Genomic DNA, 13955 nt, shown 5'->3' on the forward strand with positions numbered 1-13955 from the left:
TTATTTTCATTAATCTTTTGTGTTGAGATTTTGCATTATTAAATATGTTAAATTTGATGTATCACATCAATGCTAAATTCATTTAAAAAGTTATAAGAAAAAGTATTACTCTCATAAAACATGATTCTAAAGAAAAATAACTTCAAATAATGAGAAAATACTCTGCATCTCAAACATTCCCATTGTTTAAAAATATTCTACTACATTTTAAAATAAATAAACTAAATTGAAAAATATATAATTGTTATAATAATCTTATTAATCAATGTTCTAAGAACATATACAAAAAAGTAATAAAAAAATTAATTAGAAATCATAAAAAAATGTATTAATAACCTTTTTTGAATAAAAAAAATACTAGTCATTCATTAATCGGTATCCTAGTTAGCATTTCCCTTTCATACTCCTTCCATTTAAAAATATCCAAAAATCAATACAAATAATTCTAAATTGTTGAACAGATAAAAAAAACTGAATAAATCATTAATAATAATAATAATAATAATAACACTCACTTTTATGAGTTTTGGTTTAGTTTATAATTCTCATATTTAAAATTGAACCAATTTTTTCCGTTTCACCCTCGTATAAACCCTTACCTAAAATGCATTTGACTAAATATATTTATATTTTTAGAAATCTTGAAATTATTTTAATCTGTAATCTAGATTAACTTCTAATTTGTGATAACATTAATTCTTTAAACAATTTTTTTCTATTTATTATGTATTTAAATTTGTATTTAATAATTATTGTGCCTTAAATAATAAAAAATCAGATACAAGAAATTAGTGTAAGAGTTTAAGACTTTATTTTTACACTAACTAGTTAGTAAGTCATGCAATTCACTAGTGTTTGGTATGTATAATTAAATATTGCAGATTTTAAACTTCTTCAAAAATTTTCAACTAACAGATAAGTATATTCTCAAGTAACACTTCAGACTCTCATCTAATCAATTGTTACCCATATCCAATGATTATGCAACAATGATAGTATTTTTATCTATATGTTACCCTAATAATCATAAAAAGAAAATGATAAAATAGGGTTTAAGAAGAGTTGTATTACAAGAATCTACATCAACCTAATGGCAAAAATATTTAATTACCCATTGTTATAAAAGAGGAAAGCAATAGGTAAGCTTTATATACGTTACAAGAAAAAGAGGAAAGCAATAGCTAATCTACTCTTATGGAAGCACAACTCTTTGATAAAGAAAGAGAAAAAGTGATGAAAAGAGAGATTGGTCAAGTGTTCAATATTAAGTCTCTAAGACTTTTTATATAAAGTGTAAAATTTAAAAAGATATAATTTATCATTCAAAAAATATAATTTATCTATAAAAAAAATATGACTTCTTTGTAGAGAAATATAATTTTCATTGTCAATTTGAATTTTATATTCAAATTCTAAATTCAGAATTAACTTAATCTTTAACCATTTCAACAAATTTTTTTCATGATTTAATTTTTTTTTAATAAAGTTGTATTGCTACTATTTTCTAAAAACAAAAACAAAAAAATTGACTAATTTGAAGAGTAAAATAATAATTTAAAAAAAACTAAAATTCCATAGATAAAGTGATAGAATGACATCTTATTGAAAGTAAAACTTCTTTATATTTTATAGAATTTACTAATAATATATGAAAGAGATACTGTTACTAAATTAATAAATAATTTTATGAAAACAAATTATTGAAATCAAGATGCATTATTTATATTGATATAATATATCAAATTTTACATGTTAAAAATATTATTTTAAATTCAATTTATTTAAAAAAGAAATATTGTTTTATCTTAATAATGTAAAAAATCTTGGATTTGATTTCTCTAATTTTATGCAGTAATAATTGAAATTAGAGTTATTTATAATTTATTAAATTATTTTAACATAACTCTATAAGTATACATTTTATTTACCACACTAATAAAATTTTATTCAAATTATAATAATTATTTTTTAATTTATTTAAAAATAAGTGTTTGTATCTTATAGTGCCAAACAAATGCTCATAGTTAAACAACGATAACAAATATTTTGTTATATAAAATAATAATAATAAATTATAAGGTTGTTAAATCCGAATTTAATATCATATTAAAATAAGTATTAGTAATAAAGATAAATTTATCCCAAAAAAATAGTTATAGATAAAATCTTAAAAATGATTGATAAAAAAATTTGAATCCAAATCAAATTCAATTATTTAACATGCTTTTTTCTTTATATTTTTTAAACTAGTTGTAGAATAAAAAAGAATTAATTATTTAATCCAGCAAATATATTAGCTTCGGTAATAGAAAGGTGGTCATGAAGAAATTGCTGAGCTGGAGTTAAAACTGGTTGGTCTTAGGGTTAAGCAAGATGCAGCCCTAGAGACTATTAAATTAATAAAAATTTCTCAACTAATAAAATTCTAAAGATTAAAATTAATAAAAAAAATTAAAAAAATAAACTGATTTTAATAGTATGTATAACTAATAAATAAGACTGAGACTATTAAATGATATTTAAATAAAAAATATTTAAATTTTATTTTTTTATTAAAAAAATTAGGTGAATTGAGTCTTAATTTTGTTTCTGGTCGATAAAATTTTCACTTCAAGAGTAAAATTTAAACTCATATCCTTGTGAGATATGAATATTAGGTATGAATCCAACGATTACTAACTGGATCAATTTTCGGACTTAAATTTTCTCCAGTAACTAGACGTCCTGTCACGTTGATTTTACATTTTCGTATAAGCAAAAATGCAAAATTTTATTTGACTGGATCGTCCAATTTGCGCCAAAACGAGAGAGAATCATGGTCCCCAACTTTCATAATCATTATAAAAGTTAATTCTCACAATTTCATCTAAAGTGTATACATATATAGTAAGTTATGTTTTAATTTTGTACCCATGTGTCTCTTGATTTTCATTAAATATATATTACCATGTAAAGTTAAGAAAGATCATAATATTAAAGAAAATTTGCAATGGGATTACATCCATAAAATTGAGTCAACTCCTCCCCTTTACCCTAATAAAAGATGCATCATAGAAAGGGGGGGAGGGGAATTAATGAATCATGTCCATTAACTCTTCTTCTATTTCCTTTGCCATAATAGAAAAAAATCCTTGATTTTTCTGTTATGTATAAAAGATGCTAACGATAATGATAAACTAATTAATTTTATTAAAGAAAAAAAAGATATAGACAGAGAGTAAACAGTATTTCAAAAAAATTATTCTAATCAAGACACAGTTAATTGGTTTTGAAGGGTTCAAGAATAAATCTTGAATTTCTTATATAATCAGTTTGGTATTTGAAATACAAGAAGAAAAATAAAAAAGGTTAATCTTTGATCAGAGAGAGTGAAAAAAATGTGTGAAAAATAGAAGATAAAAAATTTGAAAATATCAGTTGAGATTTTTTCAAAATTTTTATCTTGCTGTCACAACAAAAATTAATAAAACATGTTTAATTTTTATTTGAATAACAGTTTTTTATTTTTAAAAATAAAATCTAACGTATTAGATTTTGTTTTTTTAAAACAGAACCCTAGAATCAAACGTCTCTTAATTTTCTGAGTGACCTTTGTTTTCACTTCCCTTGCTTTGGCTTGCCTCGAAGCTAATCGTCTTCTTTGCTCTGTTCTCATTATTCTTCCTGTTTGTTTTCTATTTTAACTAATATGGCAGGTACTTCTCGTAGAGCATTGTTACCTTCGCAAATGCGTCCACCAGCCAAAAATAACCAAGCTTTTATTGATGAAGCGAGTGTGTCTCTTATTGGCATCGGCTTTCCGGTGGGTATCTTCAACGAAGCCAATTACCTCGCCCATGGGTTCACTGATTCTATTCTTGCCTCCTATCTGCGAGTTCTGGGCAATTTCAAGGATAATGTCAGATTGGAGAAAATCTGCTTGTTGGGATTTCAGCATCGCTTCTTTGACGCATTCCGTGATTGTGCCCCTCAACAGTTTTATAAGTTCCTGCAATTTCTGAAGAGCAAAGAAGGGCAGGTTGCGCTTGCCGATTTCAAATTGAAGGAAAAGATTAAGGAAGAGATGACCAAAAAGGGAGGAGGGACTTTCAGTTACACTGACATGTGCTTGATCGAGATTTTCAATATCCAGAGGGCCGAACTAGAGTTGAAGATGGCTGCCTTTCGAAAGGAAAAGGACGAAGAGATTGCTGAGTTAGAGTTGAAGCTGGCTGCCCTTAAGGCTGAGCGTGAAGAGGAAATCTTCGATACCATTATTCGGTGGTGGTTCATGCATAATCTTCACTTGTTTGTTAACAACCCATTCAACAAGCAATGCTATTTTTCGTTTTTCATTTTGAGTACTTCTGTTTTTAATTTGAGTCACTTCTATTAATGATGTCTTTACAAATTACTATCAAAATGATGAAAAGTTGGGCACGACCTTATCCTTATTTTCACCACATATCTTGGGTTGGTCCAAGAGGTACCACTTGTTGCATCTTCGGAATCAACTAAATTATTAATAATCACTGCCAACTTTTAATTTTAACCTTTTATTCATATTTTTATGATTAAAATTTAATATTTTCATAATCTTATATTATATACTAATCTCTCCGGATATGTTCCTTGTATATATACATAATTAATTAACTAAGTTTAATATTTTTAAAAGTTGCATTTTCAACTCTCGTGATCCCTCGATCCAGTAATAAAAAACTACTGTTAGAAACTGGGCAATTTAAAGATGCAAGCACTCATTAGTGGAACATACTTCAAAACAGAAATTCAAACTGCATCCAGTAGTTGTTATTATTAACATGCTACACCAAGGATTAATGTCCATAAAACTGAAATCTGGAATTACAGAAAAGCAAACAAGACAGCTGTGGCCATGACATATTTACAAGCACGCAAGCTTATTACAAGATCCAAGTTAGCTTGAGTGCCCTTATGGGATTTCCATCATCATCTAATATCCCCCTTGTATGTAAGCATTCAAACGCTCAAGCTCCTGTCGGTGCTCACGCACAACAGCACGAACCACATCTCCAATGGACACCATGCCAATCATCCCCTTTACATCAATGACAGGGATGTGCCTGATTCTGTTATCTGAAAAAATCCATGATAGGAGAAGACCATGAGCTAAAAGCTTATGTAATCTCCCCTTTTGTTCAAAATAATAGTAATAATAATTGGCAAGTTATCTTTTAATCTTTTCCCCTATAGGACCAAAAAGCACACATACCAGTCATCAGTTGCATTGCCTGTAAAACTCTGGTATCAGGGGTGACTGTGATAAGTTTGTTCTGCGGCCACAATGTCCAAAATTTAGTTTAGATATCATGAATGGTGGCAAAATTGACAATTTGTAGAAGTGTACAATATTTCTACATTATCCCTAATTACTGCTACCCTGTTCAATTGACAGTATCAACAATTGCTGAATTTTGCATCCAACACAAAAAATAATAATGCCACTTGGGTAGGGGCAATACTAACTAAAAGAACAGCTTAATTTTCTAAAAACATGATCAAAATGCAGGTTCCCTATACAATAAGGACAACGGTACATACCTCTTCAGTCATAATATCTCCAACCTTAGTAGACTTGGATGATCTTCCCTGCACAATGATCTTTCTCAGGTAATCTGGATTACAAAAGAGGACAAAATAGATACATATCAATGACCCGATGACAAATATAATCAGCATACAGTGTTGTTGATATTTAAACCATTTGACTGCATCCAAGAATACATTTGTAAAAACCCACCCACACAATTTTCCATCACTACATTATACTGTCTTTTTCTGGACCTTTAGCTGGTTATCCTATTTTGCTTTTCCAACATAAATCATATTGTTCTTGTCAAAACACATGCTGCACATGATACAGATTCTGGAATGCCAAAAGCACCATTAAGTGATTATAGTCCATCCTTTTGCTATCTTTCTTGTTCAGTACTGCAATTATGCATACTTTGTCTAATGGTTTAACGTGAAAAACATGCAGTACAGTTGGACTAATCTTACCAAAAGTCTTTCTCTAAGACTTAATGGAATTTTAGGATCTTACATGGCAAGGACAGGAGCAAGTGATAAAAGAGCGTAAGAAAGTAGTTATCTCCTCCTTTATTTGTTTCTATAACACAGTAAATTTAAGTTCACTACTTAGCATTTTCTAACAATTTTTATGGGGACATATTAGTATAAAGACATTACACATTCATGTTTTAATTCCTCGTAGAAATTCATTTCACAAACTCCAATTAATTTTAAGAGGAGAAATCACTTTAAACATCCTTCAGAAGGACTCATAAAATTATTCCTTAGTTTAATCAACTATCGTCCTTCAGAAGGACTAAACATTATTCCTTAGTGTAATCAGCTATCGATCCAGCCATTTCATCATAACCTGATGTTCCTGATCCAAGTACAGATCCAAAAATCAATTTCAATATGATTAAGTACAACTGATAGAAAAGTTCAATTTTTTTCTTTTTCCAAAAAGAAAACCATTTTATAAGCCAATACTGTGTAATATAGCTAAAATATCCATCAGACAATATATCATAGTACCCAAAAAATAAAAGAATCTACATCCTTATAAGGTACCTCTTTCTGTTATAATTCCTGCAATTGCCTTCTCCTCACCAGGTTTCACAACAACCAAAGCTCCAACATTGTTCTGGGTCATCTGCATTGTAGTGAAATACGTCAATCCTGTGTAAACACATACAGATTTATCGCAAAAACAATTTCAATAAAATTCAATATGGATTACCGATTTGACAGCATTATAAACAGTATCATCTGTTGTGCACCAAAGCCAGGAGCCATCAGCACCTTTGCCTTTATCTTTCAAGATGTCTGCAATTGTGGTGCTCTCAAAACCATGCTCCTCAATGCGAGCAGGCGTAACAGATTCAAACCGTGAAGAGGCAACTGGCTGTAAAAGGGGGTTCACAATGCGGATTCGTTGCAAAACAGCATTCTTTATGACATTCCCATGTGAAAAAAAGGCTCGCAATCCTCCTTGCATCTTAGCTGTCCAGTAAACAGATAAAACATCTTAGAATCTCATAATATAATTAGCCTAAGTCTATTAATGCACGTATTCATGGGAGAAGAGGTCATGAGCTTTGAGCTCTGCAAAGAACTCCACAAAAACCAAGTATAAGCACATCAGAAGGTACTAAAGAAGTGGCTTTGGAATCACAGAATCTAATCAATTACTTCAATTAGAATCTGACCGTATCTTTAATCTTCCAAGCTCAAAAATAAAGAAATCAAACTTTATAAATCATTTAATTTACTTAATTTCATTTATTTAAAGAAAAAAGAAAATCAATCTCAAACTAAAGAAATGAGACATGCGAGACAACTTCACTTAACGAGTATCAGAAGCGGAAAACATGTAAAAATATTTTTAAAAAATAAATAAGAAAGAAACAGAAGCAGAAGCCACAGATCCAATCCCCAAATTAGCAACAAAATTCGATCACACTCTCACCTCTCCTCTTTATTCAGATGTATTTCTTTGATGACACAAGTTTCGTTGATATGTATTAAAAACTTCAGCTAAACCAAACTTGAGAAAATGAAACAATCAACGCAGTTCATCACCGCACAACCCCACACACATCAACATCAACACAACCGCAATAAACTGAAATAAAATCAGCGAAAGAAGCCTTAAAAAGTGTTATTAAACGAAATTAAGACAGGTGAGTGAGGGTGTGGACCCAAAGCCTTAATTTATGAAGACCTAAATAACGTATCAACCTGATCGTGGAGTTAGAACTGAAAGTATTCAGAGACAGATCTTTGATTCAACAACCACCACAGCACAGCACAGCACAGTGCTCAAATAAAAGATGAGAGAAAGAAGAATACCTCAGAGAGTGAAGAGAGAGAGTGAGAAAGCGGCGTCCGGATAGAATGGCTGAACTGAGCCCTACTCTTCGAAAGACAATGACAACACTTGAATTCTTCTTCAAATCTCACAATAACCGTGAGAGTGGGCCCCTCTCTATACTTTTGGATCATGACATTATCCATGTTACTATATTAGTATTTAGTATTATGCAAATGGTTGTTCTACACTCATACACTGTATCTAATTAATAGAGATGGAATAAAGCAAAATATAATAAACAGCATCATGTAATACAAATTTTAAATAAGTTGTTATTACAATTACAATTTGCGATTTGGTGAGAGATTGATCTCGACACCCTATCTTATGGATATTACTTACAAGGTTGTATATGCTTTACTTTTCTGAAAATTTAAATAAAATTGTTATACTGAATTTTTAGGTTAAAGTATATTTTATATTTTCTAAGTTTAAGAGTAATTTTGATTTATTTTTTAACATTTTTTTATTCAACTTAATATTTTTAATTTAATTTTAATTTTGTAGCTTATATTTTTTTTTCAATTGTATTTTTTTTCCTCTTAATTTTTACTGATAATAAAAAAGACAAAAGAGATTATGAATATAGTAATATTAAATAATAGTATATCAATATTAAATAATAATGATAATGAATTTTTTAAAATTATGAAAATTAAAATAAATCAATGATTTAAATGAATTTAGAAATATTTAAAAATAAATAAATATATTTTATTTTAAAAATATATTAGTAACAGACCAGTTTATATAAAATAAAGAAATGAAAATTTTATAATTGACTTAAGTATATTTTAACATTTGCATAAATATTTAAAAATCTAATTTTAGGCTTTCATCAATTAAAGCTTCTATTTATTTTATTTTCTATAAGTCATTAATTTTAGTCTTTATCATTACATGAAGTTTGTTAAACGATGACATGATAGATAAAAAGTTGCGTTATCTTTGCCACATACACCTATAGCTAATGCTCATTACCACTCTTTATATAAGATGATCAAATTATAAAATAAATAAATAGTTAAGTAATAAGCAAATGATTATTATTATTATTATTATTGTTGCAATCTTAAACACATTCGTCCTATTGTCCACATCATCCTCAATAAATTGATTCTTCTCTAAACACCCTCGTTCGATTCTTCCTTATCTCCAACCCCAATATTCAATTCGACTCATCATCCCCGTAGTGATAGAAGCATCACAAGGCTAGTAAGATGTTACACGTCAACGGCGAACCAAAGAAAGGAAGTGTGAAGGTGTGATGTTACATTGCTTTGACCTTTAGAAGTGTTAAGAACATTGTGCTAAGGTTTTGGAGATGACCAAAGGGTAAGTGGATCTTCCTTCATCTATTGGTCTATGAACTTTCACCCATCTTCACATTTGCTAGTTTTGTAGACTAAGTAAGGAAAGCCGTAATCATTCTGAATAAGTTGAAAAGGAAATGGCATGAGGCAAGGGTTCAACCCGTGGCAATGATAAGGATTGATGTGATGTACTACTTGAAGTCTTGAGAATAAAGACTGACAAGCTACAAGGAAGCTGTAGATTGAGAAGAGAAAAAAAGAAAAAATTTGTATATCTTTTGTTATAATATCTTGGGCAATGACATTTGGAATTTATATGTTTTGTGTTAGACATTATCACTGTCATATTTAGGAATTTGGTTGGTTTAAGTTTATATTGGTATTTAGGTATATGACACTATGGTAGTAGTGATCTTTTGTTGATGAGTCATAAATTAGTGGTTGTAACATGTATTTATTAATGAAGTATAATTGTGTTCCATCCATACGAGTGAGTGGTTGTAATTTAGGTTCAGAATTATTTATTTATTTTTTGTGCTTTAGTTATTTGTTGATTTTGAGATTTTTCTTAAATGCGTCTAATACCAATAAAGGTAGAACATTTGCTTAATCTTGATGGTGCAAAGGAGCAATTGAATTTGTTTTAAGGCAAAATTTTTAGCTGGAAGTTCTTTTGACTACGATTTCGGGGTCCAATAGTAGAAGTATTATAATTTGAAAATTCCATAACTTTGTTCATATGGTCAAATCAGTACCCAAAACCAATGTTTCAAACATGGTTTTCAAATCCATATTATTGTATGGAATTAAAGACATATGCTATTTTCCAAATACTAATTCAGAAATGAAATTTATAGCTAATACAAATGAATTGTTTTTGCTTTTCTCTGGTTGTGTGTTTATAGCTGCAGAATGGGAATGTACCACATATATTAACTTATCATGGTTGTTTGTGTACATCATCCAGTTTCAATATCTGGTAGATGAGTTTAGTTTGAACATCCATTTGGTATTTGTGTTCAATTTTCTATTGATAAAAATTTGACTCTACTCAATACATAGGTACAAATTTGGAATAAGTATCTCAATCGTTGAACCATGCGTTTAAAACAATGCAGTGTAGCTTATATCTCTAAATGCTGTACACTAAATAACGTGCCAAAAAACCTGTGGCAATAGCAAATTGTACAATTTTATTTTTGATTCATGTCACTGCCTCGTCGTTAGTTAGTTGCTAATTCAGCAGGCAAAATAAGCTCGGTTGCATATATCAACTCATTATGTATGTTAAAGAAATGTTATTTATGTGACTGAATGAATATAATTTTTTTTAACATATACGAATAAGTTGGTACACATGCCAGAGTCTAGTTGGACATTTGTTTAGCAGGTATCTAACGGCTAGTTAACAGTAAAAGCTACAAATATAAATATAGAAAATAAGGATAAAATAAAAAAATAATAAAATAAGGATTAAAAATAAAAATTGTTATATTTACAAGAATCTAATAAGGTTTACTTTTTTATATATGGTTTTTGAAAATACTATATATTAAAATATAGTAGTTTTTGCAAAATTACGGAAATAAAAAAAGAGTTCTGTATTAATAATAGATTGATTTAATTATTATTTTAGTTCATGTAAAGTTCTACTATTTTGAGATAAGACTCTCTTAATTTTATTTTATTTTTAAAATTTAGCACTTAAAATATTAAAAATTAAGATTTATTTTTTATTATTATTTTTTTCTAGTAAATATTGAACTAATTTAGTCATCTTAGCATTTAATAACAGTTGATGACATAAATTAAATTCTAATTTTTTAATATTTTAAATATTAAATTTTAATAAATAATTTTATTAAAACTTATCACAAAATATACTAACTTTATAAAGATAAAAAATATAATTAAATCTAATAAATTTAAACTTTTTCTTATTTGTTATTTATTTTTTGTATTTTTTTTCAATTTTAAAAAAGAAAAACCTTATAAGTTATACACATAAATCATTTGTTAATATTGATAATTATTATAGTTATTTCTTGTTTTAATTTTTTTTTAAAATTTTAGACTAGAAATGATGATAAGACAAAATTATTAAAATAATTAAAGTTTAAAATTTGAAATAAAATTAATATAGTGTGACACTTACTTTTATTACAATTAATTATTTTTAAAGTTAATAGGACAAGAGTGTTGGATAAGAATAAGATAAAATAAAAATATAATAAATTTTTATTATATTTAATATTTAATGTAAATTTGATAGAGAGAAATATATAATATAAATATAAAAAATGACAAAATATTTATTTTATTTATATGTATTAAATTAAATTAAAATTTTTTATTTTATATAAATTTTTTATTTTAAATTTATAAAAAAATACAAATAATTTAATATTTTAATATATTTTAAAAATATATAAAAATAAAGAGGTGAGAGAAAAAGATAAAAAAAAAAGATGATAAAAAATTAGGAGCATTTTAAAGAAGATAATAATAATTTTTTAAGTTAGTTATATTATAGGAATAAAAATTATATTAGCTTAAAAATATAATAAATAATATGATAAGTTAATTTTATTTGTATAGTTCAATAAATATTTAATTAATAACAAAATTATTTAAGTCGAACACTTTTAAAGTACATTAAATTTCGATAAATTAAAGTCACAACGGTTAATTTGATACTTAGTTAATCAATATCAGTATATGAAAAAAATGATGAAAAAAGGAGCAATTTTATTTTTTAAAACAAACTTACTGCAGCGAAGGATAGAATAGACTTCGCTGGCGGCGGTTCGGTTCTTTTGGACAAAAACCTTTTGTTGTTGCCTGGGGGAGGGCAGTCGCCATATGGGACCTCAATCAGCACATCATTTATTTGCCTGTGCCCGGTGACGCTATTTGTCTTCTTATCACTAAAACCAATATTAATATTATAATTTAAAGTAACAATAACACATTTTTTAATTAATAGTTAAAATTTATTTAAAATAAAAATAAAAATAATAAAACTTGGAATTTTATAGTTTTTAATTAATTTTAACCAATAATTAAGAATATATTAAAATATATCTTGCAGTATTCCTTTAATGTTAACTGTATAATCCTATATTGCTATAAAAAAACACATAATACTATATTTATCATCGCTATAACTCTATTAACACAAATTATATATCTTTTATTAGGGGTTGAAATTTTTAGAAATGGTTTACATAGTAATTTTCATCAGCTAATGCTAATAATAATTTGTATTTTCACTTAAAGAAAACTCTTAAAAGTTTGATATTACTATTTCCATTACTCATTCTTATTCTGAATCTTACGTTATTTTAAAAGATATTACATGCTGTGTTTTTTGATAAAAAAAATTATTAATTTTTTAACAATGGCCAAAAATAAGATGTAAAAAATACACTTTTATGGTACTTTTTATTGACATTTTTATATTATCAGATAAAATTTAGAAATATCGAAATAAAATTTTAATAAAATATTGTGAGTGAGAAGAAAAAAAAGAAAATAAAAAAGCCTTTCTTACGTGATCGATACAGAGGCAAAAAGTGAGTTGTACTTGTGGTGGTTGAAGATGATGAGTTTGTAAGTGGTGGACGCCATGGGAGAGGCGTAGATGAATTGAGTTGTTAAAGAGTTTTTTTAAAATGTTAACAGATACTAACAAATAATATGAACCAATTATTTGTATTGTTTCATATTGAGATAACCTATTTTTTATTATGCAATTTTGTAATCTCAACATACATCATTGTCTTATACTTGCTCCCCCTAAATATGTTTTATTGACTGTTTATATTACATCTTTTAATCGACACTTAGTTAACTACATTCACAATCTTTTTATAATTTTTATTTTCTATTTTTGTAAACTTGACAGAGATCGTTAATGGAATAGTAGATTACAAAAGATAAAATATTATTTGAAGTTCAAAAAATTGGTAAATAAAAAATGATATGATGAGTTGCTTTGATAAAAATAAAGTAATTAACAATTTATGAATTTGATTAATTAATTTCATATATATATATATATTATTAATTTTCTTTAAAATTATAACAATTGTAGTTTGATTTATCTTTAATGTTGATGTTTATAAAAAAAAATTATTATAAAGAACAACAGGCCAGCATAGTAAATAAGGATATATTTAAATATACAATTTAATTAAATATTTATTTATATAAATATAAGTGATACAAAAAGTACATTTCAGAAATGATAACGCTGTGATATATAAAAAAGAATAATATATATTATGATTTCATTGATTACTTCTAATTTGAAAACGAACAAAAATATTTTTTTAATATACAATGGGATCAAACTTATTGAATCATCTAATATTCTAATATATCGTAATTTAAAGTGGAATATAAACAAATATTTTTAGATATTAATTAAAAGAAAATTGTAATAATTATATTAATAATACATTTTTATTATACTTTTAATACATGGAACATAATTTTTAATAAATATTTATTTATTAATTTTTAACTAACACTCACATTAACAAAATTTTAATTTAAATAATAATTTTCTTAATATGTAATCGAAAGATACAAAATAAAAAATTTAATTAAAGATAAATTTTATTATTATAATATTTAATATTATTAATATAATTAAATTTACAAAACATCATATATTTTAATAAAAAATAGAATTCGTTATTATGTGAGTTGGTAAACAAATTAGAAACAAA

General features: G+C 26.6%; 1 protein-coding gene across 13 annotated transcripts; it reads right to left on the reverse strand.

The window, feature by feature from the left end:
* Positions 1–4731: 4731 nt before the first annotated feature.
* On the reverse strand, positions 4732–7983 carry LOC113847193 (CBS domain-containing protein CBSX3, mitochondrial). 13 transcript variants are annotated; one of them, XM_027476137.1, is made up of 7 exons: positions 7774–7887; positions 7502–7657; positions 6773–7035; positions 6604–6685; positions 5563–5636; positions 5234–5294; positions 4748–5097 (listed from the first exon to the last, which is right to left on the reverse strand). In XM_027476137.1, the coding sequence occupies exons 3-7, from the start codon at positions 7028–7030 to the stop codon at positions 4955–4957; spliced, it is 618 nt and encodes a 205-aa protein (XP_027331938.1). In that variant the 5' UTR covers positions 7031–7035; positions 7502–7657; positions 7774–7887; the 3' UTR covers positions 4748–4954. The 13 variants fall into 13 exon arrangements, with proteins under 13 accessions (XP_027331940.1, XP_027331938.1, XP_027331939.1 ...); XM_027476138.1 differs by having other exon boundaries at positions 4768–5097; positions 7885–7970; XM_027476127.1 differs by having other exon boundaries at positions 4784–5130; positions 7615–7657; positions 7774–7856.
* Positions 7984–13955: the final 5972 nt, after the last annotated feature.

Source organism: Abrus precatorius, unplaced genomic scaffold, assembly GCF_003935025.1.
Source record: "Abrus precatorius isolate BTA unplaced genomic scaffold, Abrus_2018 Scaffold8, whole genome shotgun sequence".
Classification (NCBI taxonomy): domain Eukaryota; kingdom Viridiplantae; phylum Streptophyta; class Magnoliopsida; order Fabales; family Fabaceae; genus Abrus; species Abrus precatorius.

Bases quoted from the DNA above. Each gene is read 5' to 3' on its own strand.
- LOC113847193 (XM_027476127.1), bottom strand. From the start codon at position 7,639: ATGTTGATGTGTGTGGGGTTGTGCG. The intron at 7,036-7,614 runs GTGATGAACTGC...TTTACTGGACAG, and splicing joins GATGTGTGTGGGGTTGTGCG to CTAAGATGCAAGGAGGATTG. The intron at 6,686-6,772 runs GTAATCCATATT...ACTACAATGCAG, and splicing joins TTTATAATGCTGTCAAATCG to ATGACCCAGAACAATGTTGG.